Below are 18,369 nucleotides of genomic sequence, written 5' to 3'. Positions count from 1 at the left end.
CCATTACATGTGGCATTTATCAGCATGATCTTCCATTTGCTGTTTTATCATGCTAACAATTCTGCAAGATACTCCTGTAATTTCTCAGGAAGTTTTCAAACCAACCACCCTGACTAACTTAGAATCACTAGAAGATCATAGTCTTCATTATGTCTTCCAAATCACAGCTAGATGTGCTGTACAGGAACTCCTGTAGGACCAGGCACTGCAGGTACCAGAGCTTTGATGCCCTGCAAACACAGCATTTGACAAGCAGTGCAAAAGGGTGAAGGAGCACTTCCTCTATTCCTCATCTGTTTTGTACAAAATACTGCTCACAATCCCAGAAGGGAGACACAACTGAGGTTTTAATAAACCATAAGCCCTGTGAAATATCATAGTTTGGGATGTTACATTCTTCAGCCCACATTAAAAAAAAAGAACAGATTACTCCTGCACATTGTCCATTGAACAGTGCCCTGTCAACAGATGCATTGATCCACCCAAAAGGCAATACAACCAAGCCACTGAGTAAGGAAAATGCAGGATACCAGACATCCAGCGCAGGAAAATGTGTCAGACAGCATCTGCTGCCACACCAAAAACTGAACCATAAGCAGAACTGCAGAGAGACTACGGCACAGCCATAAACCAGGCTTGCACCTTCTGAATATTCTATGATCCCTTATCCACAGCCTGAAGGTTTCTGAGGGATGACCGCCAGGAGGCAAGGAAGCCTCTGAAGCAGCTGCTCTAGGTGTTGCTGTCTAAGATGAAAGGATGCAAACCCACTGCTGCCAGCAAAAGGTCACCAGACTGGAACCTTGCCCAGCAGCTTCTACAAAGCACACTAACTAGGAGACTTTCAGACTGCAATTTTTCAACATGAAAGTACAAATTAGTTTTCTAAATACAGACCTGTACTCTACATGGAATGAATGGCCTGGATGACCGCAGGGCTCATGGAGGTTAGCACCTGATGACACAAAAGCCTTCAGTTTAAAATCCAGGGCAGCTACTGGCTCCCTGAGTCACCTTGATGTGCATACTTCAGGGCCCAGCTCCTCGGTGAACAAGGGGATATTCATGCTCCCTAACTCTCAGAAGAGCCAGAACGCAATCGAGCTTAAAAGATCTCAGGAGCCCTGCCATAAATCCCAGAGTTAAGGGAGGCAAACAAGATTGCTTATTATGTACAAAAGCCAGGCTTCTCTTATGAAGTGCCTGATTCGGATGTGGAGGCAGGATGCAGCCAGTAACAAAAACATTGGCCTTCCCCGGAGACACACTGCTCAGCTCAGACAGTGCTGTGTTCATGAGGTGACATGTGGGGCGGTGATGGCACCTGCAGGCCTGGCCCAGCTGCACACCCGGGTCTGACAACAGCTGCTCTCACAGCTCACACAAGGAATTCAGCAGCACAGCCCTCACCAGGGCACACACAGCTCTCCCAAAGCCAGGCATGATGCTCACAGAGAACCTACAAAAAGCGAGCGGTTGGGTCATATGTTTTCCTAATTCAGAGGAAGTCTGGCCCAGCTCCGATATCCCACAACATCTCTTGGTATTGGGAGTGGGGGTTGGAAAAGTCGAGATCCATTTATAGCTGAAAAGTCTGACAGAGGGCTCAGCTTTGTGTGGAAAAGCAGGAGCTGACAGCTAAGTACAGTCAGCTCCACCCAGCTGGAGAGGCAGGCTGGAGAAAGAGACGGGTACAGAAACCTCTTTCCTTCAAGCTGGTAGTGATGGGGGAGAGGTGGCTTCCCTACAGTGCCAGGAAGAGCAAAAACACTCTCTACTTCTCTACTTCTATAAGAATTATAAGACGCAGGGCAGCAGAAGACTAGCTTTGGAAAAACTGTGCTGTGCTGCAGATACAGCCAAAAGCACTCAGAGGTCAAGCCCATGCTGCAGAGCTCTGCGCCCTTCTCCTGAGCCCTTCATAACATCCAGCCCTGCAGCAACACAGACCTTTATCACAGGGACAGGGACAGGGCTGTCTGGGAGCTGGGGCTGGGAATTCAGCCCCATGAGTATTGCTGAGAGAAAGGGTAACTCCCCTACTCCAGCATATTTACATCAGCCAACACATCAGCAGATGTAGCAAAATGTCCTTGCTTATGGGAAATGCTTGGCCCTGAGGACACAGCGCCAGTTTAAAGCATCAGCATGTGTAGACTTATTCTATGATGACTTCAGCTCCTTCCCATGTTGTCAGGCATGAGAGGAGATGTATTTATGTAGCTAACCCAAGTTAGCTAACAATTATGCATATTTGTAATAAAATGGGAAAAACAACCACTAAAACTATGTTAAAGAACACAGAGAGGACGAGGCTGTAAAAAAAGCAAACACAGTCTAGGCAAGGCAGTGAAATACCAGAGCTATTGTACAGGCACTGATAAAAGAAGTATCATGCAAAAAAAAAAAATTAAATGTGGTCACCACATTTAAAAATGATAAACTCAAATGAACAGGTGCAGAAAGGGCCTGAGGGAAACAGAAAACCTATCAAACAAGAAGAAACTTAAGAGCCTGGCTTGTTTAGCCTAGCCAAATGTAGGCAGAGAGCGGATAGGATTGCTGTCTAAATATATCACAGGAGACAAACAAAACTGCTGAAGCTAAAGTACAAAGCTGGCTTGATAGCAAGAGAATAAATGCAGTGAACACATTTAGGTTCAAAATTAGAGAGCAAGAAAAATCAACCCTTAGGACAGGAAGCTTTCCAACTGGAATACCTGGATATAAGATGAATTTTATCAGAGGTCTGATGGGGTTAGAGGATGCAGTGCATATGCCCACAGATATTCAAGAAAGCCTTTATGCTCCTGTTTTTGTTCCAACTGGTAATTAGCATGGGTCATTACTGAGACGTCTCCATTCATACAACAGACTTTGCTAATTGGAGAGCCCTTGGCAAGCATGTAGTGCTCCTCTGCCCTCCCATTTCCTAAGACCTGCTCACAAGTAAGGACTTCCAGGCTACAGGTCAGTGGGAGAGAGGTGTGGATGCACATGGGCAGAGTGAGAGCTGCCAGGCAGCCTGGAAAGAATGCAGGTGTTGCAGTCAGCAATGGAAAACACCCTTGAGGTGCCTCTGCCCAAACCCACCTGCTGTCCCATGGTATTAGGACAGAGACTGCTTGCTGCCACTCTGTGGATTCAGCAGAGAGAGAGATTCTAAGCTCTCCTCTGCTGCAGTGTAAGATAAGGAAGCGTCATCACTGATTATCAAAGAATCACAGAATGGTTTGCATTGGAAGGGATCTTAAAGACCATCTTGTCCATCCCCCTGCCATGGGCAGGGACACCCTGCACCACACCAGGTTGCTCAGAGCCCCATCCAATCTGGCCTTGGGCACTCCCAGAGATGGGGCATCCACAGCTTCTCTGGGCCTCCTATTCCAGTGCCTCAACACCATCAGAGCATTATCATTCTTGACCCCCACACTGCAGCCCAGCAGGGCAGCAAATATAGGCACGACAGCAAAACAATGTTCAAACTGTGAATATTTATATTATGGAATAATGAGGAGGAAGAAAGGGAGGGGGTGAAAACAAAACCCAAAATCTATTTCAGGGATTAATTTCTGACATATCTATGAAACACGAGAGCTTCATAAAAGACTATAATTTTCAGACACCGCACAGACGATGACACACGGCTTGACCTCCCCCGGGGAGCCAACCAGAGCACCGCACACACGAGAAGCAGCAAACCCCGCTCATCCCCGCACAATTGCCGCACAATTGCCGCACCATTCCCGCACCATTCCCGCACTATCCCTGCACCGTCTCGCCTGCCCTGCCACCGCCCCTTACCCATCGCCCGCATCGCTCCGCTGTTTACAGCCGCTCCACGGGGCGGGCTCTTGACGCTGCCCGCCCCCACCGGGTCCTCCGCCTAAGGATGTCTGACGTTTGCTCGAAGTTTCCTCTTAAAACATCCTAGCCAGAATGGAAAATTTTGAGAATTTGTGTGCTTCCCGCACAGGATACCGGATGTAAAGGGTTGCCGTCTCAGATCCGTTGTCCCACAGACCATCTCCCCGTGCACTTCGGGTTGTAAACTTGCTCCATCAATTAACAGAGTACCAAGGAATGTACCAACCCAATATTCTCTTTTTATTTTAAAAAACCCGATTATTTTACAAAATCAGGAGTGATGTAGGACAGTCATCACTGCCAGATGATGTGTTTCAAATGCTGATTGTGTCAAACCACTGAAAGAATTGTATCTGGTGCAAGCTCACCAACAGCTTTATTATCCCCTACATGTTGTAGCCAACATTTTCAAATCCCCTTTTAGCCAGAAGGTGAGTAGTTTGCACGTAAACTGCATGAGAAGAGAGGCACAGTGTCAGATTTTCCTTGCTCTGTCATCACAAGGTCTGCCTCTGGTGCTCTGCAATATATTATACTGCATCAGATGCCGGGAACAGCTTTGATAGGACTTTCAGTCCACAGACCAGTCTGGGTATCATTGGGATGTCTGCTTATCTGTACAAATTCTCCTTTTTCCTCTAACCCCAGGAAGGCTGACTGTGAAAAACATAATCCTCATCAGAAAGCCATGATTATCTCTGCAAAGTGAATGGTAAATCAGGGGGAGGTGACAAGTACTAACTATCACAGTGGTTTTCCTCAGCCAGAGTGCAGGCTCTCACTTTACTTAGGTGTCTCCTTCCAGGGGAGAACACCAGATAATTTACTCCTTCCCTAGCTAGCAGCTCCCAGACACTGAAGTCTGGATCCAGTCCCAGCTCCAGTTTTGCACTGGTCATGCTGAAATTTAATACCACAGTTTGCAACATGCCTCCCCAAGCAGCAGGTGCAACAGCCTAGTTTGAGGTTTGTTTTTTTCTTTCCTGCACTCAGTTAAACACAGGGAGATGAAACCTTCTATTAGAGCTTAATCTCAGGCAGTAACTGCTGAAACTGGGACCACAGGCAACAGGGTGTTCCACAAAATGGGGACATGGCTGGCCTCTTGCCATCACACACTGGCTCCACTCACAGCTCAGAGACTTGTGGCAGAGTGTCATAAATATCAACTGGTTACTGCACAAAAAAAATCCAAATGAAGGAAGGAGTCTGAATTTGTATAATGGAGCTGAAAAAAACCCCAACCTCAACAAAATACAAAAACACCCTAACAACAGTGAGGGCTTAGTCTTCTGCATTAAAAAAAAAAAAAAAAAAAAAAAAAGCTGCATTTAGACAGCTCAGCAGTGCTGGCAGGACAGATTCTCATGCTGCCACGCTGGCCTTCTACCCAGTAACCCCGCTGATTATGAAGTTGGTGTAACAAAACAGTGAACAAATCCCAGTCCCTCAAGATCACCATGTCTTTGGCTGCAGCTGTGCATTTTAGGTCCCTCTGCTGGCAGTCAGACTGGTAGGATTTTCAGCTCTCTACCACCCGTGTTTGACAGATAACCTGTTCAGAAGTAAAATTTGAGCCAGCATAGAAAAACACTGCAGCCATGAAACACTGCAGAGACTCCTGAGGCCTCATTAAGCTCCTCTGAATTGTGACCACTCTGCTCTTTGGGGAGGCCGAGGGATCCACCAGGTCATGCTTCATCCCTTATACTGAGCCCCAGCACCAGTGGAGTAAAGGCTGTTTCAGCTGCTGGCCATAAAATAGTTTTTCTGGCTTCAATAATTCTGGTGTGATCACCATCACGCCAGATGTGCACACAATTCATTCTGTTAAGGGGGAGCAGGTGTCTCGTGCTGCCAGCTCAGGTGAGCCCTAACCATGGCACGGACTTCTCAGGGGCCAGATTTCATGGTTTGATCCATAAGGAAGCCTGAGCACCTTCTGCTCTTTTAAGTCTAAATGAAATGGCTGGTGCCTAGTTACAAAATTTGAGAGGGTTCTAAGGACAATAATCCTTTACAAGAGCAGATTTGCAACCCAGATAAATCAGGACAGGCTGACAAGTGTCAGCTTCTGGTCCCTTGACCAACTAAGGGTTTCTCCAAGCTTGCAGCACTTCCTGATGGCAGAGGTGGGAAGAGGGTGGTTTTGGGTACTGGCCATCTCTTGAGAAAGTGGATTACAGTCAAAAGGCTACAAAATCACACACCTTACATGGATTGTGGATTTGTGGGTTGTGTGGCTGGACCTAAGGCACACCTGGAGTCAATACTGTTACCCCAGTAATACGGCCCAGAGTGGATTCATGAAGAAAAATGAAGACACATGCCTGAGAGAGACATTGCCAATTCAACCTTTTCCTCAGACTGGAATTCTCTTTGCTCTGAGGTATATAGTTAGAGGGAGGAAAAAAAATAGCGTTATGAACAATTTCAGGGAGCAGTGATGGCTCCCACAGCATGTTCTCTCTTGTGCCAGGGAGACCCTCTGGGATACCAAACAACTCTGCGCTCCAACTCACCCTGCCCACCTTCCCCAGCAGCGGCACACATCTTTGGAAAAGAAACTAGAATCAGAGAGTGCATATGGGTGAAAGAAAAGCCCCAAGTCCTTGATTTGGCAGCCCAGAGGACAGAGCTCTGGGTAACCACTGGCTCGGTGCCTTGCAGCAGCATCGTCTCCTCTCTGACAGCCCTTTACTTTGGTTTCCTTTGTTAATTTTTAAGGGGGATGGAGGGGTGTCTTTTTCTTTTTTATTCCCTCCATTTTTTGTTGTTACAATCCTTTGTGTTTATATTTGTCACTGTTTGGTGAAAATGTCCCTGTTGTGGCAAAAGGCGATTTTGGCCGCATGTTTCTCCCAGACATGATGAGTGCCCCGAAGCCGTGCTGGTGAGAGAAAGCGTAGCCGGAGCGGCGGGTGCTGGTCCGGCGCAGGCGGCGCTTGGGTGAGGGCGGAGGGGGCCGCTTTTTAGCTTCTTTGATCTTCAGAAGGACCTGGAAATCAGAAAATAAGGTTGAAAAAGTGGAAGCCTTGAAAAATTATTCACAAACACAGTGCACGAGGAGCCGAGAAAGGGAAACAAAAGCATGGATCCAAGGACAAATATGAGTCAAGGGCATATTCTATTCTATTCTATTCTATTCTATTCTATTCTATTCTATTCTATTCTATTCTATTCTGTTCTGTTCTGTTCTGTTCTGTTCTGTTCTGTTCTGCTCTGCTCTGTTCCGTTCCGTTCCGTTCCGTTCCGTTCCGTTCCGTTCCGTTCCGTTCCGTTCCGTCCCATCCCATCCCATCCCATCCCATCCTATCCCATCCTATCCTATGTTAATGGGAGCATCATCTGTAATTCATGGGAGGGAATGATTTCCATGTATCCCCCACAGCCATGGTTGGGGTATGACTGTAGGACTTTCAGTCAAATCACCCAAAATGTGAAAGTCATCTCAACAAGTCAAAATTCCAGAAAATAAATATAGAAACATTTAAGAATTGGCATATTTAATACAGAAAACAGACTACTAAAAGAAGTTTCTGATACATAAAAGCTTTTTATGATTACAATAATGGCTGTTACAGAACTATAGAATCACAGAGTGGCTTGGGTTGGAAGGAACCTTGAGGATCATCTTAATGCAACCCCGCTGCAACTATATCAAGCTTGATCAACACCCCATGCAACTTGCCCTTGAATACTTACAGGGATAATAAAGAGATTCCTGTATTCCTTAGCAGATGGGAAATAAATATTGCACTTCATTTGCAGGTGGTGGTTTTGTGCCCCAGGTGGACGCTAAGCTAATCAGCTGTCAAGAACCTTTTCAGAATGGGGCTGTCTAATGCAGGAGGCTGCTATTGAGAGCCTGTGGCTCAAGAGAACCCTCAGCTGCCACACTCCTGTGCTTCTTGCTTGGCACAATGGCAGTGGCAAGTGCTTGGCCTCACTAAACATCAGGCCTGTCTACTGCCAGCTGGGGAACTCCGTAGAGCTGGAAACCCACTCCTCTCCTGTGACTTCCAAGAGGAGGTGGAAAAGTAGTTTTTTGCTACAGAGAGAGGGATGCTCAACCTCAGCAGTGAAGCTGTGATTCTGGGTGACAGCTGTGTTTGACTTCTGCTCAGCTGGGGTAAACTCAGCCCATTTTTACACCCTCAAATTGTGTCCTAAGGACCTCCCTACGCAGCAGTCTTCTCTAGCACCCACCTACCCTCTCTGCAAGGGCCGAGAATTCCCCTAACATGTTCTCCTGCAGAGAGAACCTGTGGAGCTCCACAGACAAGCCGAGGATGACCAGAGAGGGCGTCAACTGTGCTCTGACACCGATTTGCGGCAGCTCGGTGCAGGAAGCACGAGGTGGCAGTAGCATTCAGCAAATGCTCCTGTTTGGAAGCGAGCCCGGGGAGCTGTAAGTGCGCTGATGTTCTTGTGGGGTCCCGTGGCTGCAGTGAGCAGTGCGCTCCTTGCCCACTCCATCACTCCCTGCCTCTTCTTGCTCTGGTGCCCTCATCTTTATATTCCTGGGAATAGTTCCAGAAGGGGCATCTAGCCATTGGCTACAAAAAGTAAACTCTGAAATAAATTTAAAAATCCCCAGCAAACATATATTTCACCCGGTGGAGGGTGAAAGCCTGCAGTCTGCCGGACTAAAAACTGCACAGCAGCAGGGCAGAAGGAACATGCCACTCCTTTGCCACTGAGCCACAGCACTTAAACCCTGCACCTAAAAATAGTGCAGCTTTCCTGCCTCAGAGCAGTCTAATCCACATCTAAATAATCTCAGCCTTGGTTCCAGCTGCAGATGGTTTGAACCGTGCCAAACCCCAAATTCAGTCCTCCTCCTCTGGGGAATAAGAGACAGATGAATGGCAGCACTTGCACCAACATGGACACACACTCCCGGTGATGCCAAGCCCATGCAGTGTGGCTCCACGGTGGGCCTAGGCCATGGTAAGCAGGATTTCTGCTTTAATAAGGCATCTCCTTACTTTGTCACTGGGAGTTGGCTTTAACTGAGCCTTCAGGAATCGAAAGCCAACCACTGGCAGCACGCAGAGGGTGATGCTGAGGAAGATGGCCAGCCACACGTTTGGTTGGCTGAGGGTGTTCCGAGCCGTACCTGGAAAACAAACGCATGATTGAAACAAAAAGCAGCACTTCCCACTGTTATTCCCTGTTGTTCTCTGTGATTTCAGAGCACCTGGCAAACAGATGAAAATACAAGGCAGACATCATCTCCAGCAGTGAAATCAACTGGCTGTAGAGAGAACTGCAAAGCCAGTGTCACTGTCTGAGACGAGCAAAGAAAAATGCAACATCCAGACATGATTGCAGCAACAACCCAGGTGGACAAGGGTGTCAGAGTGAATCTTTTCTCTCTGTGAAGAGTCAAAATCACAGCAAAGGATTGATATAAACATTCAGGAGATCTTAAGCAGCAGCCTAGGACTCCTGCCAAGACTCTAGTGTAAAGAGAGGAATACCTCCTTCCTTAGGCACCATTTCCTAAAGGATATGGAGTACTGGCTTAGCCCAGCAGGTGATGGGAATCACAGCTCTTTATGAGAGGACCATGTGTTGCTCTGGGGATCCACACAGACAGTGTAGCCTAATGAGGGTATTGGCAATACCACTGCCACATGGTGGCATGTCACTGACACCTCCTTTGAAACTAAAGTGCTCACTTCTGGCTTTTACAAAACTGAGGGAACATAAGATAGAACAAACAGTCTGCAAAACCCTCATTACAGGGCTTAGTAATGCTGGTGTTGGCACTATATTTGCTGAATGTTTTCTTCCAGGGGCCAAATTCGGCTGTAATACAACTTCACTGAAATTTAAGTCAACAAGTTGTCTCCATCCAGACTTTCCTTAAAAATGGTTTCAGACTGGGACCTTATTCAATAGCCCTCATAATTATGGCTTCTTTGACCGATGTAGTAGTAACAGAGCAGCAGATGAGATTCGTCTGGCAAGTGACTTAGAATCGTCATAGAATCCTCAAGGTGGGAGGAGAACTTCAAGTTCATCCAATCAAACTGTCCACCTGCCTTGTGAAACTGAACAGACAATCCTGAGTGTCTTCTCTCACTGAGCATTTTTGATTCTATAAACCGTCTCAAAGTGGACGTGTTCATCTGCTTGAAAAATATGTTGCAACAACTGACCTGCATCTCAGATATTTAAGTTGGCTAAGCCCTTTGCAGTTGCAGTGAAGATAGACAAAACAAGTTTTTACTGAAAAAGTCAGTAAAAAATGAAGGCATTGATTAATACAAAAATCTGAGATGTGAATAAAAAGTGCTGGGATTTCAGAAGTAGAAACTCATAACAATGTTGTGTCTATATTGGCTATGAATGCATAGAGCTAATAAAACATCTGAATTACTATGCTTATTTATATGTTCCTCCTGGTCAAAGTCTCAGGAGGTGGACTAATTTTGTTATCCTTCATTTTTTTGCAAGTGTTCGGAAATCTGTCACATAAAATAACTACAAAGACCTGGTCACCACTGGTATGTTCTGTTGTTGGGGATTTGCCATTTAACCTGGCAGAAGGCTCACCATAGTCACATGGAATTTTTCTCATGTCTGACTGGATGTTGTACTTCTATGCCTTCCTATGCCAAAATGTTAACTTATTTACAAAGAACACACATCTACAAATAAGATGCTCCTAGATAGCTGTAAAAATACCTCGAGTCCAATACATTCCAAATACAGAAGAGCAGCAGAAGGCATTCCATCCAGCTCATTAGGTTTATTTAAAGGACCATTCCCACGACTGCATGGGAATGTCCACTCTTACACAAGGAAGGGAACATGAAACACATTCACCTGGATGGATGGGATTCAAAATAAATCCCAGCAGCCCTCAGAAATATCCTGGCATTTCTTGCAGAAAAGGCAACCACTATATCCTGAAATATACATAGAAATACTTGGAAAATTTAAGCCCTGCAGTATGTCCATTCTGAGTGCAATCCAGATTTGTCCCAAGGCTTACCAATGAAGGGAAAGGAGGCTGTGAAGATCAGGTACATGCCATCACTGTACATGGTGAAGGTGATAGCAAAATAAACAGAAAGGCTGCCCCAGATGAAGAACTGGTTGACAACTGTCCAGTAAGAGGTGTCCAAGCCAATCTGAAAGAACAGAGCAATGCAGCTATTGTCAGTGCCTTCCTTACTTAGCAGATCTGTGCTGAACACAGCTTGTCCTCTGCTTTGTACATGTCCCCCTGAGAATGCTATTCATTCAAGTCTCAAGAAATATCAAGTCACAAATCGTAATATTCTGGGGAATCATTCAAGGCAAGATTACAACATTTATCCTTTTATTGCCCTCTTCTCAAGCATTCACTAGTGGCCAGTCCTGGAGATAGGACATTAAGGGACTTAAGAGATCATCCAGTTCCAACCCCACTGCCATGGACAAGGACACCTTCCACTAGACCAGGTTGCTCAGAGCCCCATCCATCCTGACCTTGAACACTTCCAGGGATGGGGCATCCACAGCTTCCCAAGGCAACTTGCGCCTGTGCCTCAACACCCTCACAGGGAAGAATTTATTCCTAGTACCTAATCTAAACCCATTCTCATTTCAAAGCCAATAACTCTTCTTCTGTTACTACATGCCCTTGTCAGAAGTCCCTCCCCAGCTTTCTTGTGGCCCCTGGTAAGTACTGTAAGGCTGCAGTGAGGTCTTCCTGGAGTCTCCTCTTCTCCAGGCTAAACAAACGCAGTGCTCTCAGCCTCCTTAGCAGAGGTGCTTCAGCCCTCTAATCAACTTCATACCCCTTCTCTGGACTTGTTTCAACAGGCCCTCATCCTTATGCTGAGGGCCCCAGAGCTGAACAGAGGAAGTTCAAATGAGTCAGGCTTTATTTCCCCAATCCTAAGCTGTGATGTAGCACTGAAAGTTAGGGGAAGAAGCCTGCAAAGGCTTCAGACAGCAGAAACTATTATCCAGGGAAGTGTGATTGATTGGTTTTCTTTTAAGAAATCTCTGTCATCCTGATAGTACTATCTGAACTTTCTATCACCAAAGTCTTAGCTATTTGTCCAGCAAGTTCAGGCTGTGTCATGCATACATCATGCACTGGGCTAGGCTGCAGAGACATCTCCATAATGGAGAACCTATAAATAACTGCCTGATGCCAGACAGACAGGCCTGTGCTTCAAACCCTTCCCACAAAACTAGAACATGTCCTTCTCTATTCTCTGCCTTAACTGATTTGTCTGTTATGACTGCAATCTTCCCAAGGCAAAGACTGCCTTCCCTGTCACCCTGATCTTCTGTAACAAATCCCCTGTTCTGTTGAACTGAGGATGCTAATCTGGTGTCGAGAGACTTTTTTTTCTGCAAGAATGCACGATGCAGTAGGAAATACAATGCTGTCAAGGCCCCAACTGGCCCTCCAGATGCTGCCATCATGAAACAACAACTAATTCCTAAAAATATTGCCTGGGATGCCTTACCTGTACAGACACCACAATCAGTAAGCAGGTCTGGGCCATCAGAGCAAAGGACTGGTAGTCAGCAATGGCCTTCCCATCACTTCTCATTGTGTTGTACATGGCCCCAAAGGGGATGAAGAAGAGGATGAGGGAACTGTAAATCCCTTGCAACATGCACTTGACAAAAATCGTCTTGTTAAAGTAGAGGTTTTGCTGGCCAGGCACATACAGCTGAGGAAACAGCATGCTCCAGCGATCATCCACATCCTGAAAGCAGAGAGGAGACAGTCAGATTTGCTGGAAGCTACCCAACCACAGACACAGGTAGGGCTGCCATGTCCCTGTGACATGCATTTCCATGAGGAAAGTCATAGCACACAGTTCACTCAGTTGTGCTTAATGGCATGGCACATCCCAAGGTCACCTGGGCATATTTTCCATAATGTATTTTAGCTTTCTTGTGCTAAAAAAAACCCCTGACAACTGATAAAAAAAGAATATAGACTTAATCTAAAGAAGGCTGCATGGTTTGTTCTCCAGAGAATTGACTGGAAGCTAAGGGTTAGAAAATACCTCCCCACACAGGCAAGGCTGTCTGACTTGGATCCCTTAAATGTCCAGAGTGGAGCACTGAACCACTAGAAAATTCCTATTTATTTAACTTGTAAATAGTATAGGAACAGCTTTATTGCTCCATTGTCTTGTCAAACAGTAACAGGTTGAAATTTGTGTGAAATTACCGCAGAAAGAACTCACTAAAAGGCTCAACTTGCAAAATCTGGTTTCAAGGATCCAGTTAATTATTGTTTTGTCTGGTCATTAGGAAGTCACTTGCCAGGCTTCAGAACACAGGTAATAGGGTATGACTGCTCCAGTGGAGGGTTGCAATGGCATCTCTGCAATAGGCAGCAGCCTAACCCAAAAATATCATCACACACTGAAACCTACATGCCAAATCAGGGTAATCGTATTTAGCTCAACTCCTTGTTCCTCACAGGACTACCTAAACCCAAGTCATATGACTAGGGGGGACACCCTCTCTCTGGTGCATCCTTTTCTTGTTCACTTGTTCGCACTTTTCTTGTTTCATTGTCAGGATATGATTCCAGGAATTACCACAGTGTGCAGCCAAAAGGTCAGCTGCTTTTACTTCATGGAACCAGCTCAAAGCACCTGGACAAAAAACCTCCTATGAATGAAATCCCCAAAGTGATGACAGAAACAGTACCTGATCAAAGAGACTCATTCCTAGCACTGGGAGAGAGGTGTATACCAAATTGTAAAGTGTTATGAACCACTCATCGTAGACAGTCTGGGAAAAAAAAAAAAAAAGGCAAATGAAGTCAGCAAAAAGCTGTATTTTCCATTTCTTTGAAAGTATATGCAATTGCTTGATGCAACACCTTGGTTTGAGATGTTCCTGAGACAAAAGGGATGACATGACTCAAGCTCAGCATCCCTAAGCAGGGGAAGGATCACATTATGCCAGCCCAGTTTGCTCAGCACCCATTGCTGTCTGTAGCCCGAGCAGGATCCCTCTGCACCACTCTGCACCTCCAGCCCCTGCATATTTGACCACTCCAGACCACTCCCCATGTCTGTGTTTAGTTGGAAGCTGGTTTTCCATGAACCAAGATCAGTTTTTTCACTCTAGATATGTTCCTCCTGCAAGCTCCGATGCCCGCAGGCATCTCAGGGTTAAACTGCTTGCTCCAAATATGCTAACAGCACAAGCAGGGATCTTACAAGATCTGCACCTAACTCTAACCTGAGTCATCAGCTGATGGTTGTAATCACTTTGAATACTTTTGAAAATCCTGCAAGTGACATATGTGCTTCATAATGCATCTAAATGCCAGAGAAAGTTTAGATTGGATATTAGGAAAAAAATTCTTCATTGAAAGGATGATCAGTGTTTAAGAAACCTGTGGATGTGGCACTGGGGGACATGGTTTAGTGGTGAACGTGGCAGCGTTGGGTTCATGGCTGGACTGAAGACCTCTTGGAGGTCTTTTCCAACCTTAATGATTATACGATTCTATAATATATATATATATATATTCTGTCTCCAGGCATCCATCCTCCAGCAGCAGCATAACGAAGGAAGCACAATATCTGCTTTATACCTATATGGCTGAAGAAGGTAGACCTGAGTTTGTTCAGTGAGGTGGGAGGAATGGATTAGTTTATTTTGTTGTAAAATATTTTCATATACTTTACTTGCAAACCCTGGATATAGACTTAGGGAATGGTTTTAATTGGAAGAGTGCTGTAAAATTCATCTAAACCAACTTCTCTGCAATCAGCACAGACATCTTCAACTAGGTTAGGTCACTCAGTGCCCCATCCAACCTGATCTGGAATGTTTCCAAGAAAGGGGCATCAATCTGCTCTCTGAACAACTTCTGTCAGTGTTTTACAAACTTCACTGCAAAAAACTTCTTTGTTTTATCAATCTAAGCTTAGTTTAAAATCATTACCCTTTGTCGTACTGCAGTAGGCCCTGCTAGGAAGTTCCTCTACTCTCTCTTGTAGCACTCCTAGGTACTGAAAGGTGCTCTATGATCTCACTGAAGCTTTCTCATCTGCCAGCTGAACCAGCTCTCCTCCCTCAGCCTGTCTTCACAGGAGAGGTGCTGCCCTCTGACCATCTCCATGTTCCTGACAAAGCCAGAGCCGGACCTACCTGTGCTGAGAAGCCAGAGAAGAAGCCATACCAGAAATGCACCAAGGTGAAGGCAAAATTCTTATAGAAAAAGTACTTGAGGAACTTGCACATGCGGATGTAGGACCACCGCCCATGGACCAAGAGCAGGCGCTGCAGGTAGCGGAACTGCGCGAAGGAGAAGTCGCTGGACAAGACCGCCTGCATCCCCTCCTGGCCACTGATGCCAACCCCAATGTGGGCAGCTGCAACAAGAGGGATGTTGATCATGTCGTTACATTGAGAGTTTTCACTGCCTCATTCTTAAAGTAAGTTACCCTGCACTGAACATCATGTTGATTCCCTCACAGCCTTCATAAAAAGTTGCAATAAAAAGTTATTAAAAAATAAAAAGACAAGTGGTGCACTAATTGTTTCAGCATCATGTCATTTTGGCTCTGTGATACACTCCCCATAAATGGGCTTTTATTATTTGAATTAAATTATAGGTTCAGTGAGAGTTTATGGTCTTTTTCTGAACGCTTTCCAGCAACACAAATACTGTTGTTCATAATGGCTGCTGTTACAAAACAATAACTTTAATTTATATCGACATGTGACTTTTATTTACATGCATGCATGTCCTTCTAGCAGCCTTAAAACATCATCCCAGACAGGCAAAATCTTCAAACCATTTAAAAGTTTTTCAGCTACAGTGCTAAAAGGCAGACTGTAGCCTTTTTACATTTCCTGGGCTTTATTAGTTCAATCAAATAATTAGATGGAAGAGTCACATATTTTTTAATAGTAATTTGCGTTTATTAAAAACGTACATAAGTTGAATGTGGCAGCTAATTATACAGCTTTAACTAATGAATACAATCTTAATGGATGAAGGTTGTTGGATTCAGAGGTTTCCACTGAACTGAACTGATAAAATCCCAAAGTCTCAATCCTCTTGTGGGGGGAGTGGGTTAGTTTCTAATTATTATGTACACTTTAACTTTCTTCTCCTTTCTTTGCTGACTGCCTGACTTATCTCCCTTGAAGCTCTCTACTTAGCCTTTTCTTTCTTAATTAAAAGGCTCCAGTTAATCAATTCCTGCAAATTAACACAAGGAAGATTAGCAATAGGTCTTTCTGAATAATCTTAATTTAATTATACCTAGTTAGGACTTTTTTTCATAAATTCACTGAGGTAATGCAGCATCAAATGATGCTCAAAGATGGAGAGGCTTGGAAGCCCATCATCTGTAACTGAAGGGCGATAATTAAAAAACAGCCCTGACACAAGGAAATTATGAAACAAATACCCCACATAATATTATACAGGATATTTACAGCCACAAAGATTTTACATCTACTTTGAATCAGGCCCTCTGTGATATATGTTTGTTATATACATTGCCCTTGTGATGGTGGCTGTGCAGACATGTCACAGCCCATGTGGGCTTTTCATGGAATCATAGAGTCATTTAGGTTGGAAAAGACCTGTAAGATCATCAAGACCAAACATCTTGTCCATTCTAAGGTAGAAACAAAAAAGTAGGCACTTAATGCAGCCTTAGCTCTTGAAGGAGCCAGAAGGCAGGAGACACAACTAACCTGTAGTGAGAATGCTCTGTAGAGATCTGCCAAAATTTGGGACAGACACTTGTTTCTACAAGGAGGGTGGCACAGGAGGCACTCAGATATGTGTTCCTGCTGCTAGCCCACCTCAGAGAACAAATAGCTTTTTGAGTCAGTCTGCTACAGCATGCTGTTGGCCATCACTCACTTTTGATCATGCTGACATCGTTGGCACCGTCTCCGATCGCCAGGGTCACAGCCTTCTTGTACTTCTTCACCAGCTCCACCACCTGGGCCTTCTGCAGGGGAGTCACTCGGCAGCAGATCACCACTTTGCACATGCAGGCAGTTCTCACCAGCTCCAGCTCCAGGTTCCCTTCCAGCGCGTAAGCCTGGAAAGGAGGAGAGGGAGTGTTCAGGGCAGGGTTGCAGCAACTCCTGGCATGACAAAGAGCATGCAGCGAGGTGGCCATGACAGGTGAGCCAGGCTCTTACACTCATGTGGGTGAATCCATCCACCCAGTCACAGGGAGCATCCACACTGCACATCATGCTGTGCACCCTACACCTACAAGCTTGCACTTTGGGTGCACCACATCTGGATATGCGCCACAGCTGGGGATGAACCACAGCTGGGCATGCACAACAGCTGCTCTGGCTCATGTAACCTGACAGAGGGCAAACACCAAGAGCAGCAAGCTGCTGCAGGGCCTGAGAGAACCTTGTGCATCTCCATGTGAGAGTCTCTGCTCATCCCTATTGGATTACTATTTAATCTCCGGGAGATAAAAAAGAATGATTTCAATTTGTTAAGTGCTTAATTTTTTAAAAAATGTAAAAAGTTAAGCTCAGGTGGGCATGACAAAGCAAAAAAACAAAACTAGTGAGAAGGCTGCTTTACTCTGAGTGCTGACCTTTTAAATCAGTCAGCTGTGTTATTTCTATTCGAGAAGCACCGAGATAATTGGATGTCTAGTCACCCCTCCAGCTCTGCATGAGGAGGAGGGAGCAGTGTGAGCTTTCCATTTCTTTCAAATCATGCTTTTTGGCTCTGTTCTTTGTTGTCTCTTTTTAGCAGACATGTATGGAAAGAATCTACAAGGCTCACTCCTGCTCAGAGCCATTAGAGCAGGCCCACTGCCCTGTCTGTGTAAGGCAGACAGCCCTTATACCACATATTCTTTCTTTTTGAAACAGAGAGCTGTGAGTCACCAGTGTCCCCTTTTTCCTCTGTCATGGCAGCAGGCTTGCTTAGCAAGAGACCTTTTCATGGTTCAGTGTGAGTACTGCTGGTCAGTGCAGTCAGAGATGGCTTTTGCTTCAACATCCTTGCTGCACAGCACTAGCAAAATGTTATCATGTTGTATATTAATGGTGCAACTGCATACAGATAGCTGGCATGATGATGCCCTTCAGGGCGCTGACAAGTTTCTGTTCGCTGCTTTGATCAGGCAACACCAGATGTGTGCATAGCCTAGCACTGCCCTCCCACCCCTCTGCAAGCAGAGATAGATCACTGAGCAGGTGCTGTGTGTGGAACAGGATCAGCACAGATACCTTTGTTCAAGCTCATGGAAATAAATAAACTACATCAAGATTTGTCTGCACTGTCCTTATGGTTCCCACCGAGGAGAAAGCCATAATCTTGGTGAAACTCACTGTGTCTACTCGGTGTGGACTGGCTGCTCCCACACAGCCCAGATATGAGTTTCTTGATGTGTGACATGTCTCCTTGCCAAGGTGTCGGTGAGTGTGTGTTTTTCCAGGCGGATAAAGAAAGCATTGCCATCATTGCCAGTGGAGTTCTGGTAGCACAGCACTCAGGGT

At 45.4% G+C, this 18,369-nt stretch overlaps 2 protein-coding genes across 7 annotated transcripts in view; both read right to left on the bottom strand.

The window, feature by feature from the left end:
* The window catches only part of RUSC2 (RUN and SH3 domain containing 2), a 57,598-nt gene extending 53,754 nt beyond the window's left edge, over positions 1 to 3,844 (bottom strand). The window contains exon 1 of the mRNA XM_063423568.1: positions 3,805 to 3,844. The gene's annotated coding sequence lies outside the window, so the exon portion shown is untranslated. The remainder of the gene's footprint in view (positions 1 to 3,804) is intronic.
* The window catches only part of LOC134564634 (phospholipid-transporting ATPase ID-like), an 86,270-nt gene continuing 71,376 nt past the window's right edge, over positions 3,476 to 18,369 (bottom strand). For all 6 annotated transcript variants that reach the window (XM_063423577.1, XM_063423579.1, XM_063423576.1 and 3 more), the window contains 7 exons: positions 16,751 to 16,934; positions 15,016 to 15,239; positions 13,558 to 13,641; positions 12,351 to 12,596; positions 10,877 to 11,015; positions 8,859 to 8,989; positions 3,476 to 6,865 (listed from right to left, as the gene is read on the bottom strand). In XM_063423577.1, the coding sequence (XP_063279647.1) occupies positions 6,644 to 6,865; positions 8,859 to 8,989; positions 10,877 to 11,015; positions 12,351 to 12,596; positions 13,558 to 13,641; positions 15,016 to 15,239; positions 16,751 to 16,934 (1,230 nt within the window). In that variant the 3' untranslated portion in view covers positions 3,476 to 6,643. The remainder of the gene's footprint in view (positions 6,866 to 8,858; positions 8,990 to 10,876; positions 11,016 to 12,350; positions 12,597 to 13,557; positions 13,642 to 15,015; positions 15,240 to 16,750; positions 16,935 to 18,369) is intronic.

The sequence above is a fragment of the Prinia subflava genome, chromosome Z (assembly GCF_021018805.1).
Source record: "Prinia subflava isolate CZ2003 ecotype Zambia chromosome Z, Cam_Psub_1.2, whole genome shotgun sequence".
In the NCBI taxonomy this organism is placed as follows: Eukaryota; Metazoa; Chordata; class Aves; order Passeriformes; family Cisticolidae; genus Prinia; species Prinia subflava.
Note: the sequence above shows the minus strand (reverse complement) of the source record. Positions and strands in the feature narration are given on the sequence as shown.